This window comes from Protopterus annectens, chromosome 1.part0, assembly GCF_019279795.1.
Source record: "Protopterus annectens isolate FY-2018-M chromosome 1.part0, PAN1.0, whole genome shotgun sequence".
Lineage (NCBI taxonomy): Eukaryota > Metazoa > Chordata > Ceratodontiformes > Protopteridae > Protopterus > Protopterus annectens.
In genome coordinates this window covers 783,897,956-783,922,955 of record NC_056725.1, presented here as the reverse complement: position 1 = coordinate 783,922,955, position 25,000 = coordinate 783,897,956, and the positions used below count along the sequence as shown (strand labels likewise).

The window sequence follows — 25,000 nt, the reverse complement described above, 5'->3', positions numbered from 1 at the left end:
CATTGTATAATAGCAATAACCCACTTCTGGGTGTGGGTAATGCTGGATTTACCCACGGTTGTCTTTGTTTGGCCACTCAGGCTTCGCCCTCGTGACCAAACCAACCGTGGGTAAATCCAGCTTTACCCACACCCAGGCATGGGTTATTGCTTAAATAGTACATTCAGAAAGGTTTTTGGGGGGGTAAAGTAGCACACTTCAGAATGTATTTGGATTTAGAACTAAGAAACCTTAGCAAGAGTGCAATGCAGTAAATAACAAACACTTGCCAGATTTTAAAGATATACCAGTAAAACTGAATCAGTCGTTCACAATTGTACAACTGGAAAATTGTCAGTAAAAGCAACTGCCACAGTCGGGCATTTTGTGTTGTACTAAGTTTTCTTTGCTGGCACTGTGGGTTAATTTAGCAATAACCCACATGTGGGTGTGGGTAATGCTAGATTTACCCACGGTTGATGTGGTTTGGTCATGAGGGCAAAGCCTGAGTGGCCAAACAAAGCCAACTGTGGGTAAATCTAGCATTACCCACACCCAGACATGGGTTATTGCTGTTATACAATGACATTATTTAAGGAAACAAAACCTTTTATACAATGACATTATTTAAGAAAACAAAACCTTACTTTTGTTAAATAATGTCTTTGTATAACGGCAGCATGCTGTCCTTCTGCCACTGGACATCTCATAGTTGATTTAGCTGATGTACTGCGCATACATTTGGGACTTGCGTTCCTAGCAATAGCCAGTACATCAGTGCTTGGGGAAAGTAAGCAACGGAGAAAAGATCTCCTTTTTTTTTTTTTTTTTTAAATTAAAAAAAAAAAAAAAGTTTGGGGCAGTTAGGAGAGAGCTTGAATAGAGGAAATACAAGGGAAATCGGGTACGTGTCTTTAATTTTAAATAACGTACCTGATTTTCCTCATATTTTCTCCATACTGTCTCTCGTATGTCCGGAGTCTGGACTACATATTTATTTATTTTTTAAAACAACTATAAAAATAAAACTGAGAGAATATATCAGTGGAAAAAAGTCCAGGTGACCGGACCTTTTTTCTGTTGGTATAGTCTGGGATTTACAATGGGCACGCTGGTTGAGCTGGCCAATCAGCATGCTCGTTTTAGAATATTAATTGCCAGTCATTGTATAATTGAATTGTTAATATGTCAGAAGTAAAAATACTATAACTTTCCTGAATACTCAATTTTTTTGTCTCCAGACTTACGATCTCTCTGCTCTGTTTAAACTCCTGTGCATTGAGCCATTTCTTTACAAGGAGATAAAGCTGTGTATATTTTTCTACTGCTGACACTACCAGCTGAGAGTATTTTCTAGCTGAGGGTCATGGAACATTATTTTGAGAAATTTGCTGTAATACTTTGTGCAGTTATGGAGAAGTGGTCCAGTTTTGTTGTTCCACCAGTTGTCTCATACAGCCATTTGGATTCTTTTGATTTGCTTTTCATTTATTGGAAGTAATGTATATATTTTTTGCATTTTTTCAAGATGTAGCACACTGTATTTTAATCATTGTTGGTGTGCTTATGAAATGAGAAACAAAAATACATCTCGGAGGCCTGCCCAGAATTTGAGATTCTGTTCTCCTACTTCACTAAATGTTGTTGGGACTGTGCAAAGCACAATGAAAATGGGATTACCAAGGAGTCTTGTCATGAGAACGTGACAAGCATTTGGTGGTGCTGCGGTAGCGTTGTCGCCTCACAGTAAGACGTTGTCCTGTTCGATTCTCAGCTAAAGCGTCTTCTGTGTGGAGACATGCGTGAACGGGCGTACCTTCATTGTAGGTTGTGCGTCAGAGCTGGCAACTCGGCACGGAAAAATCTACTGCCAATCATTAGCGGACCGGAGTTCCACTGTGGCGACCCCTAACCGGGAAAAGCCGAAAGAAACAACAACAAGAGAGAAATTATCATTTGAAGGTAGGGTGGAATTTGGGCCATAGTAGCTTTTGTAAGTTGACAGACTGCAACTTTTAGAAATCAAGTCAGCTGAAAACAAATGTATAGCTTTCAGTTCTCTTCAAAACAAATTCATCAAAGCTGTCAAATCACATATATATATATATATATATATATATATATATATATATATACACATATATACATTTGGTGTGATTTCACACTTAAAAGCTGTATAAGATTCTTTATAAAAATGATCTTTTCATTCTTTGTGTATATTGACAAGATGCACATGACATTAAGAACTATTGTTTTTTTCATTATATTTAAGCTGTAGCCGCACCTTTATTTTGGAGGGTAAGGGCTCAGTCCAGTAACATTTTATACCTAGATGATTTGTAGGTGCTGTGTTTTTTTTTTTTATTTATTTGATATTTTATAGCTAGTTATGCCAGTAATGTTCAGGGAAAATGATATGAATAACTGTTTAACCATTTTGTAGATGGAAGCTTTAAATACAAAGATTAAAAATAGCTAAAAATAGTATTCTATGGACAGACTGAAAATGCCCAGCAGTTGGGGGGGAGGGTTAAATGAGTCCTGCATCTCCATTCCATGTTGGGTTTTGGTTTTTGCGGTTGACGTGATTTCTTTTGTGCTGTTTGAGTATGTAGCTTAGCAGCATTGATATTTGTTTCTTGGGAAAAATGTTTTCATTGTTGCTGTCATTTCTGTTCATAGATATGGGAGCAAATGGTGCTTGTTTGCAAGGAACTATAATTGTTTTATAAGGAGAGGGTCTCCATTAGGATGTACACATTTATTTTTTAAAGGTAGATGTTAAGTTGTCAATCTCGCCTTCATTCTTGCTGGATGGGTTCGGAGCCGATCCTCGGCTCCGACTCGGCCAATACTAAAGCTCGAGAGCTAATTCCACCGGCTCGAGGCTCCCCTATATCCCACAATGCTAGGCGGTAACTACTCAGATCTCGTTTGCCGCTTAGCTGATGAGGTGCTTCTTCTACCGGCTCTGGCAGGTTAGTAAGTTTTCTTGTTCAGAAACTTCTATTTCAACCCCTGTTTTATTCCATTTAGTATAGTTTTTATTTAAAGTATTCCATTAGTTTAAATCGGGTCCCCTCTTGTGTTAGAATTCCCTTTTTATTCCCTTCTTAACTTTTAGGCCTTTGGCCCTCTCCCTCTCCTTCCCCTAGTCCTTTAGTGTGACTGGATTTTTATTTTGGTTAAGGGTGGGTCTGTGTGTTGTGTTTGTGTTTTTCTTCACACAGTTTTTAGGATGTCTAAAGACTCCAAGGTCTCAGGCTTCAAGAAGTGTGATTCGTGCTGTCAGAAAATGTCTCTGACAGACGGTCACACTTCTTGTGTATATTGCCTGGGACCTTTGCACCTGCAGGACTCATGTGCTGTGTGCCATGCATTCAGCCCTAGAGTCCTGCAGGAACGCAAAAATAAGTTGATTCTATGTGGCTTGTTAAAGCCTGAAGGCCCCCCGACCCAGTCTGTATCGGGGAAGCCTTCTAAGACTTCCAGACCGTCGGCTCCAGTTTCAGAGCCGTCCCCTGGAAGCATTAAAACGGCTTCGACATCGGCTCCGGCTGGAGCCGATGTTTCCAAATCTCATACCATCACCTCGGCTCCGGCTGGAGCCGAGGTTGACAAGACTCAGTTGGCTCCGATAGGCTTATCGGAGCCACCTTCAAAGAAGCGGCCTAGGTCCCCTTCCATCGGCTCCATCCATTCGGCTCCGGGATCCCCTCTTCTATCGGAACGGAGCCATAGGTCTCATTCCTCTCGGTCCTCCAGGCTGTCGGACCATGATTTACAAAGGGTGGTGAGTAGACTTCTCAAGTCCGAGGCACTGGCCCAAATGCTGCATAGCCCTACTCAACAGTCAGCAGCTATTTCCATCCCTGATTTTATTCCTCCTCCGACTCCTTTGAGTTCGGAGCCGGGGCTCATCGGAGCCATGGCTGTCGGTGCTTCGGAGCCGATACCTTCCCTTTCTGCTCCGTCGTCTCCTCCGATTTCCTCAATGGAGGGATCTCGGCGCCGAGCTTCCCTCGTCTGCTTCGAGGGGGCGAGTGGCATCGGACCCTTGTCCGACACCGTTCTCCCTCTTGGAGCGTCGGCGCTGGTGAGTTCGGCTCTGACATCGGCCTCGGAGCCGTCCCTGTTGGTGCCGGGGGGGGGTCCTTGTCTCCTCGGAGTGGGGACCTCCGGCCTTGCCTGATAGGGGTGCCTTCGAGGTCATGCGGAGCGTGTTAGACCCAGTGTCTACCCCACAGTCGGCTCTGTCAGCTCCTCCCTCTTCAGTGCCTGCAGAGATTTCTACCCATTCCCTTGTGTCAGACCGCAGAAAGCCAGCTCCTCAGGTTTCCCCATTGGGAATTTCCTCCTCTTCCGAGGCCTCTCCTGATCCGGTAGGAGAACCCCCTCGGAAGAGACAGTGCAAGAGGAAGCACATTGACTCCTTGAGTCTATCACCTCTGACACTGACTTGGAGGAATCTGAAGGTTCCCCTCGGTCCCCCTCTGAGGATGTCTCCTTTGCTGACATCCTTGAAATCCTGAAACAGAGGGGGAACTGGCCCGCCCTTAACCCTTCAAAGGACGAGTCAGTTTACCTTGAGGCGTTTGGCTCTCACCCTTCCACCTCCTGGGTGTCCCCTCCCTTTGACCCCCTTATGGAAGTGGTGGCAAGGAAGGCTTGGACGGCCTCTGATTCAGTGGAACCTACCCCCAAGGAAGCCATCAAAATTTATTACTGCCCCTAAGGAGAAATAGTTTCTATCTAAAGGTGTCTCTGTTGATGCCATGGTGGTGGCCGCAGCCACTAAGGAGGAGTTGGCCGATCCTTCGGTACCTGTCCATCCTCCTAATAAGGAGTCTAGGACCATGGACAGGTACGGTAAGCGGATGTTTTCATCAGCGACCTTTTCAATGCGGTCGCTGAACTACTTGTGTCACTTCACCCGTCTCCAGAGAGATTAGCTCAAAAATATGGGTGAGGCTATACAGGATCCAACAGCTGAGGGGTTCCAAGACAAAATGAACTCCCAGTTGGCAACCCTGAATTCGATTAACTCCTCCATGTGGTTTATCTCATATGCTGCTGATGGGGCGAGTAGGGCCGCAGGCACAGGTGTAGCTTTACGACGTCACGCCTGGATGCGGCTTTGCAATTTTGCAGACCCTTTCAAGGCGTCCTTCACCAATTCACCTTTTGATGGCTCAACATTGTTTGGTCCTCAGGTGAAGGATACATTGACTAGGTGCGAGGTGGAAGGTAAGACTCTCTCTGCCGTGGGAGTCCGTTTTTCTACCCCTTCTAGACCTTATCCAAAAGTTAAGAGGGGAGGAAAAATGTGGTTCCGCAAACCTCAGGGAGTCTCATCTGACGCACAAGGTCGATTCCCCTCTAGAGGCAGAGGGGGGAATAACAATAGACACCGCCCTAAAGGCAGAGGAGGTCCGCAAAACCAGGGTAGCAGAGAAACTTTCTCTGATAAACCCTTTCAGCATCCCTGAGGAGCTGCCCAGCTGTCCACCTTCGGAGGCAGTCGGGGGAAGATTATCACTGTACCCAAAAGCCTGGCTTTCCCTCACTGTACCCAAAAGCCTGGCTTTCCCTCACCCAAGACAAATGGGTACAGTCAATCATATCCGAGGGTTACAAAATTCCCTTTATTCACATCCCATCCCAAGCCAAAGGATCCCTTCCAGACGTTCCACCCAGTCTAAGGGAACAAGCAGCACTAGAAATATCAAAGCTGCTATCAAAAAGAGCTATCCATTCAGTCCCAGCAGACCAGCAAGGATCCGGAATCTACTCCAAATTCTTTTTGGTACCAAAAAAAAACAGGGGACTGGAGACCTATACTGGATCTCAGCAAGTTAAACAATTATATCAAAAAAACAAAATTCTGGATGGTCACGCTACAGTCCATTCTACCCTTCTTGGGTCAGGACAATTGGATGTGCTCGATAGACCTTCAGGATGCATACTACCATATCAAAATGCACAGATGCTCCAGGAGGTTTCTCCGCTTCAGGCTGGGAGCCAGTCACTACCAGTTCAGAGCCCTGCCCTGTGGTCTCACTACAGCCCCCCAAGTGTTTACCAAATGCATGGCAGTGGTCGCGGCTCACTTGAGACGTCAAGGATTCCAGGTGTTTCCATATTTAGACGACTGGCTCCTTACCGCCACCACCAGACATCAACTGCTTCTATCCAGAGACTTCACCATCCAAACTTGCCAAGTTCTAGGCATTTCAATAAATTTCGAAAAATCTGCCTTGTCGCCTTGTCAATCTATTACCTTTATAGGCGCCACCTTAGATGCACTCAATCTTTCCGCCAGACTTGCAGAGCAAAGAGTGTTAGATATCCGCAAACAAGTTTGCCTTCTATTACAGTGCAACAAGGTCAAAGCCAGGGTAGTCTTGAAGGTATTAGGACTCATGGCAGCTACTATCACCCTTCTCCCCTTAGCTCGTTTCCACATGAGGATCCTCCAATGGATGCTGTTTACTCAATGGTCCTTCCAACAGCTCCCGATGTCTCACATCATATTAATAACTCAATCATGCAAGAATCACCTGTCTTGGTGGATCACATCACCTCAAGTTCTCCAGGGCAGACCTTTCATCCCCCCCCCCAGTCGCCACGGTGACAACAGATGTCTCCCTGATCGGGTGGGGGGGCATTATCAGGGCAGGACAGTCCAGGGCACGTGGCAACCTTTCGAGTGCCACTTGCACATAAATGTCTTTGAGATGAGAGCAGTGCTTTTAGCGTTGCAAGCCCTTCAGGACTCTCTTCCCACAGGGACTATTGCAATTCAGACGGACAACATGTACATAGTGTGGTACATCAACAAACAGGGCGGAACCAGATCCTACCCCTTATGTCGAGAGGCACTCAGACTTTGGCAGTGGGCGATTTCTTCTCAGCGTTTTCTGATAGCAACGCACATTCCCGGGAGGTCCAACGTGATTGCGGACAAGTTGAGCAGGGCCATTCTCATGCCCCACGAGTGGTCTCTAAAGAAATCAGTGCTGGAAGAAGTCTTCCAAAGATGGGGCCAGCCTTGCTGCGATCTTTTTGCTACTCCCCAAAACAGCAAGTGTCACGACTTCTTCACTCTCTTCCCGTTATCAGGCCATCCCACCAGAGACGCTCTAGTCCACAATTGGCCCCGGGGACTTCTGTATGCTTTTCCCCCTTTTCCACTGATATCTCAATTAATTCAGAAAGCTATCACCTTGAGAGTTACAATGATCCTCATTGCCCCTTACTGGCCTCGACAGATATGGTTTCCATTCCTCCATCATTACCTGTTGGAGCAGCCTTGGCATCTGGACCCGGTGCCAGATCTGTTGACCCACCAGTCGGGCCAGCTGCACCACTCCCTTCATTCTCTCAACCTCACAGCGTTGTTTCTCCAATTCCTACCCTAGCCAGGCTTCCCTTAATCTCTCATTCGGTCCAAAACATCCTGATAGCCTCTCACAAATCTTCTACCAGGAAGATTTATAATAGTAAGTGGAAACGATGTTCTTCAAGAATGCAACTGCAGTCATAACATATGGGTTGTCCTGCCTCAGGCAGCCCTCGGTCGGCCGAATTCCAAAGTCTGGGTCCGGTGTCGGCTGGTGTCGCCTCCTCTCCGACGTCACAATGGCTGGAGTATAAAGGCATCGGCTGACGCCATCTTCAGTCTTTCTTGCCGCGCGGTGCCCGAAGCAGAAGCAGTTTGCAAGTGCTGGTCGGTCAGCTCCTGTGTTTTCAGTACCGAAGTCATCTAAAAGCTCAGTACCCCATTGGGGAACATTTATTCTTGCCTCAGCCGATGTCAGAACAAATTGAGAAAGTTAATTATTGTTTGTCTTGTGGTAAACAAATACCTCATAAGGACTTCCATTCTCTCTGCCTTCCTTGCCTGTGCCCAGAGCACGACGTCTCGGCCTGTGCTGCCTGTGCTTGCTTTAATAAGCGCACTCTCAGGCGCCGGGCAGATTTCGCCGAGGACTTTTTCGGTGAATCTTTTGCGTATATCATGCCGTCGGATCAACCGACACCCCAATCTGCTAAAAAACGCAAGGACCGGGACCGACATCCTCGGCCCGCGTCCACTACCGATGCTACTCCTAAACCCTCTGCTAGTGCTCCGGTCCCTTCGGAAGTGGTAAATCAACCGCTCCAGGCTGACGACACAGCGTTAACATGACCTTCGGTCTCTGAGATCTCTCCGGTGCCGGTTATTGATTTTCCTCCGAAAACCGAAGTTCTGGATCTACCCGACACCATTTCTGTGGACAAGGTTACGCCTGCACGTGGGGCTGCTAGGCCTCCTGTATCCATGTCCATCAAGGCCTTTGCACGTGCTAAGGCCACCAGTCAGGCCAAGGCCCATCCTAAACCTGCCCAGGCCCCTTCTTCTGATAAGCAGATCATGTCTCTGGCTGCAGATCTTATTTCCCTTATCAGGGGGTCTCAGCCTCATCCGGACAGGGATTCTCAGCCACCTGCAGAGAAAAGGCCTAGAACTGAGCAGGCGGACGACCTCTCTTCGGATGAAGCCTCTGGGGATTCTGAGCATTCTGATACCCAAGAAGAATCCTTCCAGGCCTACGAGGACTCTGATGCTGAGGAATCAATTCCCTCTGCCTCCCCTCCAGAGGATTTCTCATTTGGTGAAGTCCTGCATTCCATGAGGGAACATTTTCAATGGCAGGGTCAGGAATTCTCTGACTCCAGGAAAAGGCTTCGTACCTTCCTCAAGCTTCCCCAGCACAGACCTTAGGCTATTCCACCAGTTATGGATGTTTTGGATGATGTTTTCTCTGACTTCAGTGCTAACCCTGATTCTCTTCCTCCTGCTCCTGTCAAGCCGGACAGATATTATAGGGTCCCTGACACTCACAAGCACCTTTTTAAGGCCCACTCTGTGGATCTAGAAATGATTTCACAGGGCCCCAAGGGAGTGGCTACCTCCTCTGCCAAAAACCCACTGCCAGCGGACAGAGAAGCAAGGTCCCTGGAGAGATGGGGTAAGTATATACCTCTACTACCCTAGCCATGAGGTCACTTAACTGCCTTTTTCACATGTTTCAATACCAAGATTTTCTCCTGGATGATTTACAGAAAAAGTTAGCCTCTCCTGAGCCTATTGATAAAAAGGCATTGCAGGATCATATACATAACACTCAGCAGGTTAATAACCATTTTCTGCAGTGTGGTTATGATGCACTGGAAGCTTCATGTAGGGCAGCTATGACTGGGGCTGTGATACGTAGACATGCTTGGTTAAAGGATCAGTCTTTGCCTGACCATGTTAAAGTAAAGTTACTGGATGCACCTTTGGAAAAACAGAAGCTTTTTGGTGCTAATGCACAAGATGTATTGAAATCCATAGAGGAAAAAGCAAAGTCAGTACAGACAGTCAAGGATTTCCTTCAGGTTCAGCCACCCAGATTCAGCAGAAACTGGCCCTCAAAGAATTGGTCCTTCCCCGGCTCTGACAAGTTTCAAAGGGGAAAAAGAAGACGTGCCCGAGGTAGAGGGCAATACCGAGGATCTTACAGGGGCCGCCAATGGCAACCTCCAAATCAAAGAAGTGGCGCAGACAGTTCAGCTGCACCACAAGGACAATCACAATGACGTGACTTTCGTACCGCCTACAAAGGCTCAAAGAGAAGCACCTTTGGACGGAAAATTATCCTTATTCTCACAAAACTGGCATATCTTAACCAAGGACAACTGGATTCTGGATTTGATACACAAAGGTTACAGATTCCACTTCCACACATTACCAATAAGACAAGGCATGCCAAACCTGCCACATCATCAAAGGGCAGAGGCACTCTCTCAAGTTTCCATAGGTTCATAGGTTGGTACTAGGCTATCAGCCCTAGGGCCTATACAAGCCTAGCCATAAGAATTCCCTGGCTATTTCTTCCCACATTATTTACTTTCCTGGACCCCTGTCTAGCAGGGCAACTGACGTGATCCCTGGGGTGAATTTCCTTTCTCCCATCCAATCGTCAAGGTTCCTCTTGAAGAGGTCCAAAGAGGCACTCTGCTTGACATGTATGGGCAATCTATTCCAGAGTCTGGGGAGTCTCTGGGTCAGGAACCTATCCCTCCAGCATGTTTTGTTTATTGTGATGACAAGGTTTAGATCCCTGGAGCATGTAGCTCTGAGGGATTGGGATTTCTTTAAGTGCAGCATGTCCAACAGCTCTGGGTTTGACATGGCCTTGTATGTTAAGCAGAGATCGCCTCTGAGTAGACTATATGCGACACAGTATAGCTGGAGTTTTTTAAGGCGGTCAGCGTAGGGCATCTGCTTTAGGCCTGTGATTCTTTTAGTGAGTTATTTCTGAGGCCTTTCCAGTTGTTGCAGATGTCTTGAGAGGTACATACCAAATGGGGTGTTGTATTCTATAATGGGTCTAATGAGGGATGAGTACAGTGGGACAATGACCTCCTTTTTTCTGGATGAAAAGCCCTTCGTGATGAGGTGTGCCACATAGAAGGATTTCCTGACTGTTGTGGCGATGTGGTTATCGAAGGTGAGACCACTGTCCACCTGTGTCCCTAAGTCTCTTATCACACTTTCTGTGTTTAGTGTACTGCCACCTATATGGTAATTCATGGATACATGTTTTTTCCCAAAGGGGATAACAATACATTTCTTGGCATTGAGCTTGAGCCCATGGCTCTGGCACAAAGCATCTGTTTCTGTAAGGCCCTTTTGTAGAGTATCCACATCATTTGGGGATTCAATAATGGCTCCCAGTTTGCAGTCATCTGCAAACTTTGTTAGCCAGAGTCCCTTAGTGTTGACCTGTACTTTAGAGAAGTAGATGCCAAACAAGAGCGGCCCCAGGACTGAACCCTGAGGTACTCCACTTGTGACTTGTCTGGAGCTGGATTTGGAGTCGACTACTTTTACAGCGTGGGTTCTATCAGTAAGCCATTTAGCAACCCATTGGGTGACATAGGGATTAATGCCCAACTTAGTAAGTTTATCTATGATTCCAGAGTGGGGGATGGTGTCAAAGGCCTTGGCAAGGTCTAGATAGGCTGTATGGACCACCTTACCCTTGTCCATGGCTCTGGAGACTGATTCAAAGAAGTCAATCAGGTTCAGGAGACAAGATCGGCCCTTCACAAACCCAAACTGGGTGGTGTCCAGTGTTTGAAGGTTGCCAATGTCTTTGTTTATAAGTTCCATGATAATACGCTCCATGGCCTTGCAGATAAGGCTTGTCAGACTGATGGGACGGTAGTTTCCGGGATCCAAGGTGGATCCCCCTTGTGGATTGGGATAACTGTAGCTCTGCGCCACTCAGTGGGCACGAAACCTGAGGTGAGGCTATGATTAAACATGACACTTAGGTGAGGTGCCAGTTCATATTGTAGTTCATGTAGTACACAGCCTGGGATGTCATCTGGTCCCATGGATGCTGTATTCTTGGCTTTAGAGAGTGCGTTTTGTACCTGTGTGGCCGTTATTACTGGAATTTGGCAATCTTCCGGTATTGAGATGGGCGATTTAGGTGGTGAGAGGGGGTTGAAGTTGGCACTGAATCGATCTGCCAGGATATTGGCAATATCCTTTGGATCAGTATATTTAATGCCATTCTGTTTTAGCTCAGCGCAGATCTGAGCATTGCCATTTAGATTCTTGACATAGTTATAGAATGCTTTGTGGTTGTCTTTGGAATCTTTGGCAATTTTATTTTCGTAACTAGCTTTGGAGGATTTTATGAGGCATCTCAGTTTCTTACTGAGGCCAGTAAGGGAGTTTTTTGCATCCTGGGATTTTCCTCTTTTCTGCAAAAGTTTCTTCCTTTTGTTGTAAAGTTTGTTTATGGCAGGGGACCACCAGATTGGCTTCCTTTTTGGATGAGAGCATTTTGGTTCTATTTGGGATGGCACGATTCATGCATGAGTGGATGTGCTCGTACAGTGCCTTAGTGTAGGATTCAGCAGTTGAACTTTCAGTTCCCGTCTGCATGGGTGTTATGAAGTTTGTCACTTCTGACTTGAGTAGCATGAAGTTGGCTTTGGAGAAGTTTTTTATGGTGGTTTCTTTACTGGGGGGTGGGGTGGGATGTGGATGTTAAGGGTGATTAGCTTATGGTCAGACCTGACTAACGAGGGGGTGACCATAGGTATGGAGCATTGATTTCCCATGTTGGTAATGACCAGGTCTAGGATATTGGAGCCCCTGGTGGGACTATGGATTAGTTGATCCATGGCATTGGAATTTATGAATCCCAAGAACCGTTGCGCAAAGGTGTTGGGACATGAGTAGTTTTCCCAGTTAATGGCAGGGTAGTTAAAATCACCCAGTATTAGGGTGTTTGGTTCTATCTTAATATTTTCCAGTATGTTTAGAAAGGTGTAGTGAGAATCTTGGGGTATGGTGGGGGATCTGTAGCAAGCTACAGTTTGGATTGCAGTCTTACCTAGTGTTAGTTGCACTTGGAGAATTTCAGACACATTGTGTTGGCCAACTAGCCTGGTGGTGTGAATAATTCCAAGCTATTATGTATAAAAGCAATAGAAAGGGTTCCTCCTCAGGAGCAAGGCCAGGGATTTTATTCAAGACTGTTCCTTGTTCCAAGAAAAGAAAACAAATGGAGACCCATACTGGACTTGTCAACTCTAAACACTTTTCTCATTGTGCCAAAGTTCAAAATGCTGACGTTGCAGCAACTCCTTCCCATGTTGGGCAAGGGGTCTTGGCTGGTCACTCTGGACCTCAAGGAGGCATACCTGCATGTCCCAATCAGACAAAGCTGCAGAAGATACCTCAGATTTCTTGCAGGGACAGAGCATTATCAATTCTCAGCATTGCTGTTTGGCTTATCTACTGCGCCCAGAGTGTTCACAAAATGCCTGGCATCAGTAGTGGCACACTGCAGACTACAGGGGATTCAAATATACCCCTACTTGGATGACTGCCTCATACAAGCAGACAACAAACAAACCTTAAAAGAAAATTTGGACTATGTCATGCATCTACTGCAGGCCTTGGGATACACAGTCAACATTCAGAAGTCAAAACTGCTGCCATCCCAACAGATTATCTTCCTAGGAGCCAAACTGGACACAGAAAACCAAATGGCCTACCTCACAGAGGAAAAACAGCAGCATTTACCAGAGTACTTCAAAGGCCTAGCAAAACTCTCCCAGCTGACTGCAAGGAAAATCCTGCAGGCCCTGGGTTTCATGGCATCTTGCATCCTTCTGATACCTTTGGCAAGACTTCATATGAGAAAGCTGTAATGTTATTTAAAAAACTTATGGTCTCAACACAGCCAAAGCCTAGAGGACATAATTCCACTTATTCCATGTCTGCAAAAGGAATTTTTATGGTGGGCTCAAGAAGGTCAGCTAAACAAAGGCATGTCTTTCAACAGACCTGAAGCAGGCCAAATGATTACAACAGACGCCTCAGACCATGGATGGGGGGCGCACATGGAGGGCAGATGCATTCAAGGTCTTTGGACGCCAAAGGAAAGACATCTGCACATAAACCAAAAGGAGATGTTGGCAGTGATACATGCAATCGAGACTTTCTAAAAATCACTACAACAAGGACATTTGCTAATAAGGACAGACAACACCACTGTCATGTGGTACATAAACAAGCAGGGAGGCACTCATTCTTATCCCCTCTGCAGACTAACGATGCTTCTCTGGGAAAACTCCCTGAGCCTGAAGATGCATTTACAATCCCAGTTTGTACCAGGCAAGGACAATGTACTGGCGGACAGGCTGAGCAGAAATTTCATGGATCCACACGAATGGATTCTGCACCCTCAAATTTTCTCTCAACTGACAAAGACATGGGGAAGACCGCACGTAGATCTTTTTGCTTCCCACTTGAATCATCACCTGGAAAAGTTCTGCACAAGGACTCGCCATCCTCTAGCCTGGAAAACGGATGCTCTCTCCTTCAGCTGGAATTCTCTAAAAATTTATGCATTCCCTCCTCTGCCTCTGCTGACCAAGGTGATACTGAAGATCAAAGCAGAACAACCAACAGGCATCTTGATAGCTCCAGACTGGCCAAGGCAACACTGGTACCCATTGCTATTGACCATAACTCGGACCAAACCATGGCCTCTGACCCTATGGCCCCTGCTCCTAACACAACACAATTACAGGACTGTACATCAAGACCTGAAAACATTATATCTGACAGCCTGGAGGCTACCATGACTTCTCCACCTAACTCTTTCCAGATCAGTTCAAGAGATCTTGCTGGAAGCACGCAGACCTTCCACCAGAAAAACCTATTCAGCCAAGTGGAAGAGATTCAGTATCTGGAATGCCAACAGGGGTCAGGACACAGCATTACCGAGTATACCTCAGATATTAGAATACTTGGCAGAACTATTTCATACTGGACTCTCATACTCTTCAGTAAAGATTCATGCCTCAGCAATCTCAGCAAAATACAACTGTGACCCTCCAGTGTTTTCTCTTCCTCTGCTAAGACAGTTTCTAAGAGGGATAAAGAATATCAAACCACCCAGAAAACAGCCAGTACCTGCATGGGACCTCAATTACGTGTTGGAAAAATTAACTCTTCCGCCATTTGAGCCAGCAGCAACTTCAGAAATGCAATTTCTTTCTTGGAAGACTGTCTTCTTATTGGCAGTCACCTCTGCAGGAAGAGTTTCGGAGATACAGGCACTCATGGCAGTGCCTCCCTTCCTCATTTTTCATCAAGACAGGGTTTCTGTAAGAACCAATCCTACATTCATGCCAAAAGTTATTTCCAGGATGTCTCTAAATCAAGCTATTCACCTGCCTACATTCTTCCCCAATCCTCAAGATAAGGGGGGAAAACTACTGCATACTTTGGACATACACAGACAACTACGCTACTACTTGGACAGAACTAAGGCCACCAGAAAGTCTGACCAACTGTTTGTAGCATGTGCTGCTGGAGTACAAGGAAAAGCAATCTCCAAACAATTTCAAAATGGATTGGACATTGCATCAGATTCTGCTATTCTTTCCATGGAAAAGGTGTGCCAGCCAATATTAGGCCACATTCCACCAGAGCTATAGCCACTTCCACAGCTTTCCTAAGAGGAGTGGCAACAAAGGACATTTTAGAGGCTGCTACATGGAGCTCCATGCATACATTTACCAAGCACTACAACCTGCTCTTATACTCCAGATCTCGAGCAGGCTTTGCTTCGGCAGTCCTGCAGGGGATTTTAGCTACACCATCCTTATCATAGTTCCATCCACCCCCATCTTGGCTATGGTATTCAACCCATATGTTATGACTGCAGTTGCATTCTTGAAGGACATAGTACAGTTTTGTACCTACCATAAATGTAGATGTCTGATAGATATGCAACTGCAGTCAGATTTTCCCAACCTCCTACCCCTCTGTATCCTTCTTTTTGGGTCCCTACCCCTTTTCCCATTAGCTGGGCGTATTTCCTATGGTGTATCTGTTTATTACTGTTGTGCATGTTTGGGATTATTTTTATCCATTTACCAAATTTAGCCTTCCTAGGAGGGCACCTGGCATCTGGGGCAAGAAACACTGAAGAAGATGGCGTCGGCTGATGCCTTTATACTCCAGCCGTTGTGACGTCGGAGAGGAGGCGACACCAGCCGACACCGGACCCAGACTTTGGAATTCGGCCGACCGAGGGCTGCCTGAGGCAGGACAAACCCATATGTTATGACTGCAGTTGCATATCTATCGGACATCTACATTTATGGTAGGTACAAAACTGTACTTTTTTCCTTCTGGGCAGCATCAAAAAATATAGACCCCTTCACTGCACCTATTCAGTCTATCCTAGACTTTCTGGCAGAGCTCTTTCATTTAGGCTCTTCTTCATCTACCATTAGAGTACAACTAGCTGCTATATCTAATTTTCATGTAGGTGTCTCGGACTCCAGTATCATGCCCCATAAGCTCTGCAAAACCTTTTTTAAGAGGTATTTTTCTGCTCAAGCCCCCAATCAAAGATCCCCCACCTCAATGGGACTTTATTTGGTTCTGGCATCCTTGATTCTCCCCCCACTTCGAACCAGCGGCTTCATGCCCTCTTAAGTTGCTCTCATGGAAAACACTTTTTCTAGTAGCCATAACTTCGGCTAGAAGGGTATCTTCATGCTGTGTGCAGTCGTTCTCCTTACTTAGTTTTCCACAAAGATAGGGTGTCCCTCCGGACTAATCCATCCTTCTTACGTAAGGTTTCCTCTGAGACAAACCTGAACCAAACGATTGATGTCCCCGTCTTCTTCCCTGACTATTCCAACAGGTCGGAACAAAAGTTACATTTTCTAGATGTTCACCGCCAACTTAGATATTATTTAGACAGGACTAAACAGTTCAGGAAATCTGATCAGCTTTTCCTGTCTTATGCGGAAGGGAAATTGGGCCTTCCAGTTACTAAAGTGTCCCTTTCAAGATGGCTTACCTCTATAATTACCTTCATCTATGAAATCAGACATCAAAAACTGCCGTCAAGACCTAGAGCTCATTCAACTAGGGCATTAGCTACATCTGTAGCTTTTCAGGACAGGCTGCTAATAGATTCCATTTGTGCAGCAGCCACTTGGGCTTATCCTCATACTTTCATTTTACATTACAAATTGGATATGGCCTCCAGAAACCATGCTAACTTTGGTTCCACTGTTCTCAAGAGTCTGTTCCGATAGGCCACCCAGAATAAGGTGCTAGGGACGCGGTCCCATCCAGCAAGAATGAAGGCGAGATTGACAACTTAACATTAAGAAGTTATGTACCTACCATAACGTTCCATGTTAGTTGTCGTCTTCTCGACTTCTTTCTTGCGTCCTACCCTCCTTCCCCCTAGCCTGGACAAACCGATAGGAAATTTTGGGATCTTCCTTTGGAGTTTTCCTTCCCACATGTTCTACCACCTCTATTCCCCCTTTTATGTTTGTGGTAGCTTACATTCAGGTTTATATAGAGGTGGGTTCTTTTTTCTCCATACTGTGGAGACCAGAACTGCTTGGTTTAGCTATCAAACGAGATCTGAGTAGTTACCGCCTAGCATTGTGGGATATAGGGGAGCCTCGAGCCGGTGGAATTGGCTCTCGAGCTTTAGTATTGGCCGAGTCGGAGCCGAGGATCGGCTCAGAACCCATCCAGCAAGAAAGGAGGCATGAAGAAGACAACTAACATGGAACGTTATGGTAGATACATAACTTCTTATTTTGGAGTCCTGTCTGAATAACTCCATTCATTTTGCATTCTTTCCACTTCCAGGGCAAAAGAAACAAAGGAGAGTGGTTCCCTCATACACTGAGCAGTGTCAACTTATCTACTTGAAACAGGTGTGCAGGTTCAGGAATAAGCACTAGCTGTTATCCTCTCGGCACTTATTTATGGACTTTCAATCATGAAGCAGACACCTTGCACCCGATTGTCAACTGCGTTGTAGTTTGCCGTCATGGAATTAGCCATTCATTGGTAAATGCTGCAGTCATGGTTAACTCAACTAGGGAAGTGAGTGGCTTCCTCCTTTGAAGACATCAAGGGTGTCTTAATTGCAAACATTTGTGTTGAGGACACATGGTCTTAACACATCTATAAGTTTTTGTCAGAATCTTGGCTCGGGGAGATAGGTTAAATGTAGGACCCACGTTCTTAGCTCTTTACATGTAAAATCCTCCCACTTATAACTCTTTGGTGTTTACTGCTTGCTATTCAATGTAATGAAGGGACCCAATGAGGACAGTCCTTAATTTTAGATGTAACAGTTATTTTTTTTAACATAGCAGCTGCTCCATGACAGGACCCTTCTCAATGAATCAAGAATAACTAAGCTATCCCACTGTGGGTAGGTGTTCTGTCCAACAGCATTGTCTGTTACAGTTCACTGTAAGTCCTACAAGTGCATCATTGTTAGCAAGAACATTTATTGTTATTGTTATTACACCTGGGTTATCATGCTGTCACAGCGAGTAACACTGTGCCAGGTTCTAAGAAAATGGCTTCAGCATTCCTCAAGCAGCAAACTAATCAGGAATTCCAGCGCCCTTCTCCCACTTACAAAATGTGAATTAGGCTGTTGGACTTTCACATTTATGTTGAATGCCAGTGTAAAATCTGTAAGTAATGGCATGTCTAGCTCGAGAGTAGACTTTGTAGGTGGTGACCCATTTTTATGTCAGCACTGGTACTGCTTTCATTACATGGTGGACTAGCCAGTAGCCTGTAGTACCAGCACTGGCATACATCTGGATCTGTACTGCAGGACTTGAGTTGGTTGGGGAACAGCCTGAGGATAGTAAGAATGTGACCTTTTTTCCTGGTTAGTTCTTTCCGTACACAGGGAAGATTTTAAATCTGCTTTAGTGTCTGGAGCTGAAAGCAGCACATCCCAAGACCATGCCATTCCTGTTTCATGTCTGAAAATGCATGTCAGATGGACCTTTTACTTTTGTTGTGCATGCATTCTCATGCATGATATAAAGGTGCTGCTGTGGGAACAGACTGATGTGGAGAACTTGAGCGGTTGCACATCCAACTTTTTGGGGTTTGACCTCCAGCAGGAATAGATAGTGAGATTCGTTTACATAGTATCTTTTTGATCTGTCAGTGTCTGTTCTGGTCAGCTGCAACCTTAGAATAATATGCACTCTTAGTTATTCTGTGCTAAGGGACTGAGCTGTTTTCACACCAGTGCTGCTTTCTGAACTGTTTTTTTGTGAAAAACAATAATACTTCTTTCAAATTCATATGCTGTGCATTATTTTTAATTGTTTTAAATGAGCAACTTAAACTTTTTTCCCACATTTTTGATTGCAGCCAATAGGAGATGAAAGTAATGCCCGTTTAGTCGAAACAGTTGGACAGAAATCAGGTAAAGATTAAAAATCAGTCTAATATATATTCATGTTTCAAAACGGTATAGTACATTTTTTAATTGCTGGCATTGTACCTTACAAAAAGAAGCCACAAACATTAACAGTATGCTACATACTTATAACAATAATAATTATAACATTGTAACATACAAATGTATGGATGCGTCCTTGGTTGAGGGGGAGCTTCCTATAATTCATAACAGATGAAGTAATTAAGACCATTTTGACCTAATTATTTACTGCTGATCTACTTCAGCATAGTTTCACTGAGTCCAACTTTCTTTAAAAAAAAAAAAGTTTTGGTTTGTTTCATTATTAAAGTTGGATTCACCTGTTATAATTTGAAACAAACTGGAGTAGTGTAAACCTTCTATGGTGTCCAGAAGTAACTTTGTGAACAGGAATTTAAACTGCAGTTCTCTGTGGTGTTAAAATAATTTAATGCGTTTAGGTACCTGACCTGAAGACTTTAGCTCTGGTCACTGTGTTTATTGCTGTTTGATTGGGTAATTGAGCTGGTCTGTTGACATTTGCAGGCACTATCTGTGCTCATACAGTAGAAAGACAGTAGTTTACAGTGCAAACAGACGTACAAAATTCACATTGATTTGAATATAGTAAATGCATAACTAAAACAATAGTTGATCAGCAGTCATATTGTTTTAAGGCAAATTTTATATTAATGCTGTTGACTGATGTGAGTGTAATGTATTAACAGTTGGCACAGAAGCTGTTGCAGCTGGATTCGGATGTTCAGTGACATTTTTTAAATCTTTGTAAGTTTTCTATTTTTTTGATTTTTGGCAGCAAGCCGATTCTAGTTTATAGTCCCGGAAAAGGCTCTTTCTCCAGTGGCGGTTTTGAATCTTGAGTTAAGAGATGAGTAAATGTTGTCCTGGGAATTTCTGAGACAGTATGAGTTGTCTTAGAATGGTAGTTTTATCTTTGGAAGGGGGAGGCAATAGCCTTGCTTTAAAACCTTGAAAAGGAGTGTGCTTAGAAACAGAATAGCTTTGTTAGGGGCATAAAACCAGTTAGTATTTTTAAGCAGTTTGCAGTGGCGGAGTAATGGATCTGCCAACAAAATAAGTCTACAGATTTTATTCTCTGATATTTTGTATTCTTTGGGTGTTAAATGCAGACTGTAAAACAAGGAAAGAGAGACCTGTTCTAGTTTGGATATCAGTAAATTTTTAGCAGTGGCTCATCAGGCCTCTGGGGGAGGGAGGACTGATTTTTATTTTATTTTATTTATTTTACATTTGTTGACCAGGCTAGTCTAGCTGGATACATGTCCATTTTCAGTAGAAGCCCGGGGAGAAAAGCTCCAAAAAAAAAAAAAAAGAATAGAAAATCCATACGTACATTTAAAAAAGTAATAGCAGTTAAAACTTACCAAGAACTAAAAAGCAGTTGCTACAAAAAACATTTTTTTTTCTAAATATATAAAAGATACATTAGTCTAAGCAAGGAATAGAACTAGCAGTAATAATCAATGGGTATTGTATTTGAAATACAATATCTATGTATACATGCATTATATTTATAATAACTTGTTATTTAGATTCTTAAGTCAGAAATTATTGGGTATTAGAGTAGTTGTAATTTGAAAGGAGAAAAGTTAGTCAGGGTTAATACAGGAGCAGAGCCAGTGTGTCTTAAGAAAGAGCTTTAGATTCTTTTTAAAGAGTGGCAGTGACATTTGTGTAGTGAGATCAGTGGGTAGTAAATTACATAGTTTTCCTACAGAGTTAGCTTACAGGGAGTCACCTGCTGAGTGATTGGATCTTGAAGTATTAATCAGCAGTTTATTGGAGGAACGTAGGTTCTTATTGTTATTATATGGTGTAATGATGGTAGAGAGTATAGGGGTGTTGGTGGGCTTATACAGGGCCTTGTAGACAATGGGAAGCTGCAGAAATTGAAGCTGGTTGTGAAATTCTAGCCAGTCTAGTTGTTTTAGATTCCGACAGTGATGGGTTCTGAATGGAGAGCCTGTGGCAAACCTAGCAATATTATTATAGGATGTGGTCAGTTTGTTGAGGTTGTTTTTAGGTACATAGTATATATAGGGGAAGGAGGCATAGAATAGGGTTGAGATTAAGTGGGTTCTGGCTGTAACAGCCCTAGCTATTGGAGTTAGAAAGGGCTTAATTCTGTAAAGGGATCCCAGTTTTTTGTTCACTAATTTTATTGTATTGTTAATGTGGGTATCAAAGTTGAGGTGGTTGTCAATTGTTATTCCTAAAAGTTTAGTGGTTGGGTTGGGAGAAATGATAGTGCCATCATTTGATAAAAGTGTGAGGTGGATGGGAGTTGTTTTTCGGGTTGGAGTGAAAAGTAACAATTTCGTTTTCTTGGGGTTAAGGGAGGAGACAGCTGATCCTTTAACACAGTTTGTTGTACTAGTATAAACTGTGCATTACTATGAAATGGAAAGGGAATGTGTTTTCAAAGAAGTGCAGGATTTAGACAGTAAAATTAAAAAGGATTTATTGTTTTCACATTACAGTGCTTTTTATTTCAAGATGTTAGATAGGATAGACAATAGATGTTTTAATATTTTTCAAAAGAAAAAAATGTAAAATTAACAGGGACCAAAGAGATTATCAGGATAGAATGGTATATATAAATAAGAACAACAGTTTTCAAAACAATAAGTTCAATAAAAGGAAGCCTGTGTATAATTCTAACTACAATCATGAGAGAGATGTGCCTCCACATGGACATAGTTTAATTCATTCCCCCACCCATGGAGAGGAAGATACAGGTTGGTTAAATGGTGAAGGGGAAATGTTACATCATGAAGAGGAGGATTTTCCCACTATCAGACGCTCAGAAAGACTGGCGCAGTTTTACACCAAGGAGGGAGAGTACGACAGAAATTATTATCCACAGAAGAGAAAACAGACCCCCCACCACAGGTATCATTACTAAATAGAGATGTAAATTTTTTTTCTCCTACAGTAGAAAAACAGGTAATATTTCAGAAAGCAGGTTTTACCATATACAATTATTCAGATAGGGTCATTACAGATGATTATTTTATACTTTTTTCTAAGGGTATAAAATTTATTCCTAATAACAAGGGGGACTTGGTGGACAATATAGAAGCTTTAAAGTTATACACAAGGAGGTTGAATCTTGCCATTATTATGGAATCTTCGGACAGCAATGACAATAATTTTTCTGGTGCTGTCCAAAATACTTTAAAAAAGAGGAGTACATACAACCCCCCCCCCCCCACATCCCGTTTTAGAAACATATGAAAGATTAGTTATGGAAGATTTGTATGAGGAATTTAGACACAATAGGTTCAATGAGTGGAATCTAACCAAGGAAGAATACAATTTATTATGTGATCTAAGAAAGGATGATAGTATTCGGATTATGGTTCCAGATAAGGGAGGGGGGATAGTCAGTTTTCGTAGTATGGATTATTCTAATGCTATGTTGGAATTACTTTTTGATGAGAATACTTATAGTTATACTTCTAAAAATCAGATTAATATTTCTTATTCCAGAATTGACAGTTATCTAGATGAATATTTGTTAGAGGGTAGAATCAACCCTAGTGAATATGAATTCCTTTTTAGAAAATTCCCTACCATACCTGGTTACTTTGGTATACCCAAGGTACACAAAGATGTCTCCAACCCTCCCTTTAGACCCATAGTGGCAGCAAGGGGGTCTAAAATACATCCTTTAACCATGTTTATTGATTCACATGTACAACATGTAGTGTATAAGACACCCCATTTATTGAAAGATTCTTGGCAATTCTTAAAGAATGTTAAACAAGAATTATTTGAGGACAACTTAATATTTTTAACAATAGATGTTAAAGATTTATTTACATGTATTCCTAAGGATCAGGGTTTGTCTTTATTCGAAGAAGTATTGTTCAAATTTTCTGATTTGGAAAATGATAGAGTGAAGCTTATGTGTGAATTTATGAACATTGTGTTGGATAACAATTTTTTATGGTTCGAGGAGGAATTTTATCAGCAAATTACTGGAGTTCCTGTGGGTGCAACTTGTTCACCTGTATATTCTAATTTAGTTCTACTTGGTTGGGAGACTCAATATGTATTTGGGGGCCCTTTTTGGTCCCACATCAAATTATATCTCCGTTACCTTGATGACATCTTTATGTTATGGGGGGGTGTGGAAGATGAAATACCTAATTTCATTGATTATATTAATTCTGGTACAGATTTTTTGTCTTTTACTTTTCAACACAATGATACAGGTATTAGTTATTTAGACACTTTAATAACCAAAGACATACAAAATAAACGATTTGAATCAAAAGTTTTTAGAAAAAATACATTCTGCAATGCCTACTTGCATTTTGAAAGTAACCACCCTTTAGTACACAAAATAAGTATTATCAAAGGTCAGGCAATTAGGATTGCTAGGATGACTTCTAATCAAAAAGACTTGGACAATGAATTTGATTTACTTAAGAAAATGTTTTTAGAGAGAGGATACCCTTTGGATTTAATTAATTCTACTTTACAGGATATATACAATTCATGGGGGCACAAGTATTTACCTCTTTTAGGTGCAGGTACTGGATCTGAATTATTGGGAGAAAATGGGGGAAACAACAGTCCCATTTCTAGTTGCAATTCCAATACATTCTGTGTCCTTACTCACAATATGAGAACACCAGCTATTAAAAGTATTTTTGTAAGAAGTTGGAATATATTAAGAACTAATGAAACTATATTCAACAAGGTTGGTAGTAAACCCACATTTGTGACCAGGGTAGGTAAAAATATGAAACAACTGTTAGAAAATAAGATAAGTGACAACAGCAAGGTAAATGAAGGGACTAGAAGATGTGGTATGTGTCACTATTGTTCCTTTATTAATACTGAACCTACAGTAATGTTGAACAACATTATGAAGAGCAGGGTACATTTTAAGCAGGGTAATTGCAATACTAGGGGGGTGATTTATCTTGCAATATGTAACCTGTAAACATTTTTATGTGGGAAAAACAGAACGTCTTTTAAAAAATAGAATTTACGAACATCTTTATGAGATAAGGACAAGTAAAAATACTAATGCATTATACAAGCATAGTATAGTCTGTAATGGTTTTGACAAGTTTGTGTTTGGCATATTGGACATGGCAAAGATTGATATTAGAGGTGGGGACTGGAAAAATTTTCTGAAAAAGAAAGAAAGTCAGTGGCAGTTTAGATTGGCTTCCATGTACCCTCCGGGGCTCAATGAATCTGTTTCCTTGGTACCCTTTTTAATAGAAAGGTCAAATAATCTATGAATTTATTGTATGAAAACATTATTTATTAAATATATATTTAATATAGTATATTGTTTGTATTTCAGTATTCATAGGTTTCAATATGTTCATATACATATCATATATACATTTTAAATATATACATATATTTAACATTTTTTCACAATATTGTATATTCTCATTAATTGAACAAGGTTCAAGACCCATTGTGCTAATGTAAATAATTTTTTTAACGATGGTATTTTATGATTTTAAAGTACAGGTTTTAAATGTATTTACTGCTTTAAATGTTTCATAGGTTTTGTGATATCATTAATTAGAAGTACTATATAAAGTGTTAATTAATTAGCATCATTGTTTCTGATGAAGTCTCTCTTGAAGAGATGAAAGCGCTCAAACTATTTGGTCAATAAAGATGGAGTGTGTTTTGAACATTTGACTTGGCGTCCTGGATTCCTGGTCCACGCTATCTATTTTATGGTTCATTAGTTTGGTTCGTTATTTTTAATTGTTGTACTAGTATGTTATTAGTCATAGTGTTTTTGTCAGGTGTAAAGGAAAGAGTTGGGTCAAGTATAAGGCCTAGGTGTTTGATGACATTGGGAATAGTGACAATGCTGTACCTGTTTAATCCCCTTTGTTGTGCTACTTCATTTCAGGCATTTAGATTAAAGTCTGATTACCAATAAAGACTTTGTTTCACAAATTTAGGATTTTTTTTTATCTTGAATTCCAGAATCATCGACTTTCAAAAATCCTTTATGGCCAATAATTCTTTGGTTATGTGGTTATTTATTTCGGTAATTAGACTCTTATCCTTCTTATATAAGTGGTAAGATTGCCAGCCTGACAGTTTGTGTGGCAACATACCAGGTATGACAAAGT

At 42.5% G+C, this 25,000-nt stretch overlaps 1 protein-coding gene across 2 annotated transcripts in view; it reads left to right on the top strand.

Annotated features, from left to right (window-relative positions):
- Positions 1 to 25,000, top strand: part of MRPS12 (mitochondrial ribosomal protein S12) — a 327,687-nt gene that overhangs the window by 46,248 nt on the left and 256,439 nt on the right. For both annotated transcript variants that reach the window (XM_044063039.1, XM_044063045.1), the window contains exon 2: positions 18,782 to 18,836. In XM_044063039.1, the coding sequence (XP_043918974.1) occupies positions 18,782 to 18,836 (55 nt within the window). The remainder of the gene's footprint in view (positions 1 to 18,781; positions 18,837 to 25,000) is intronic.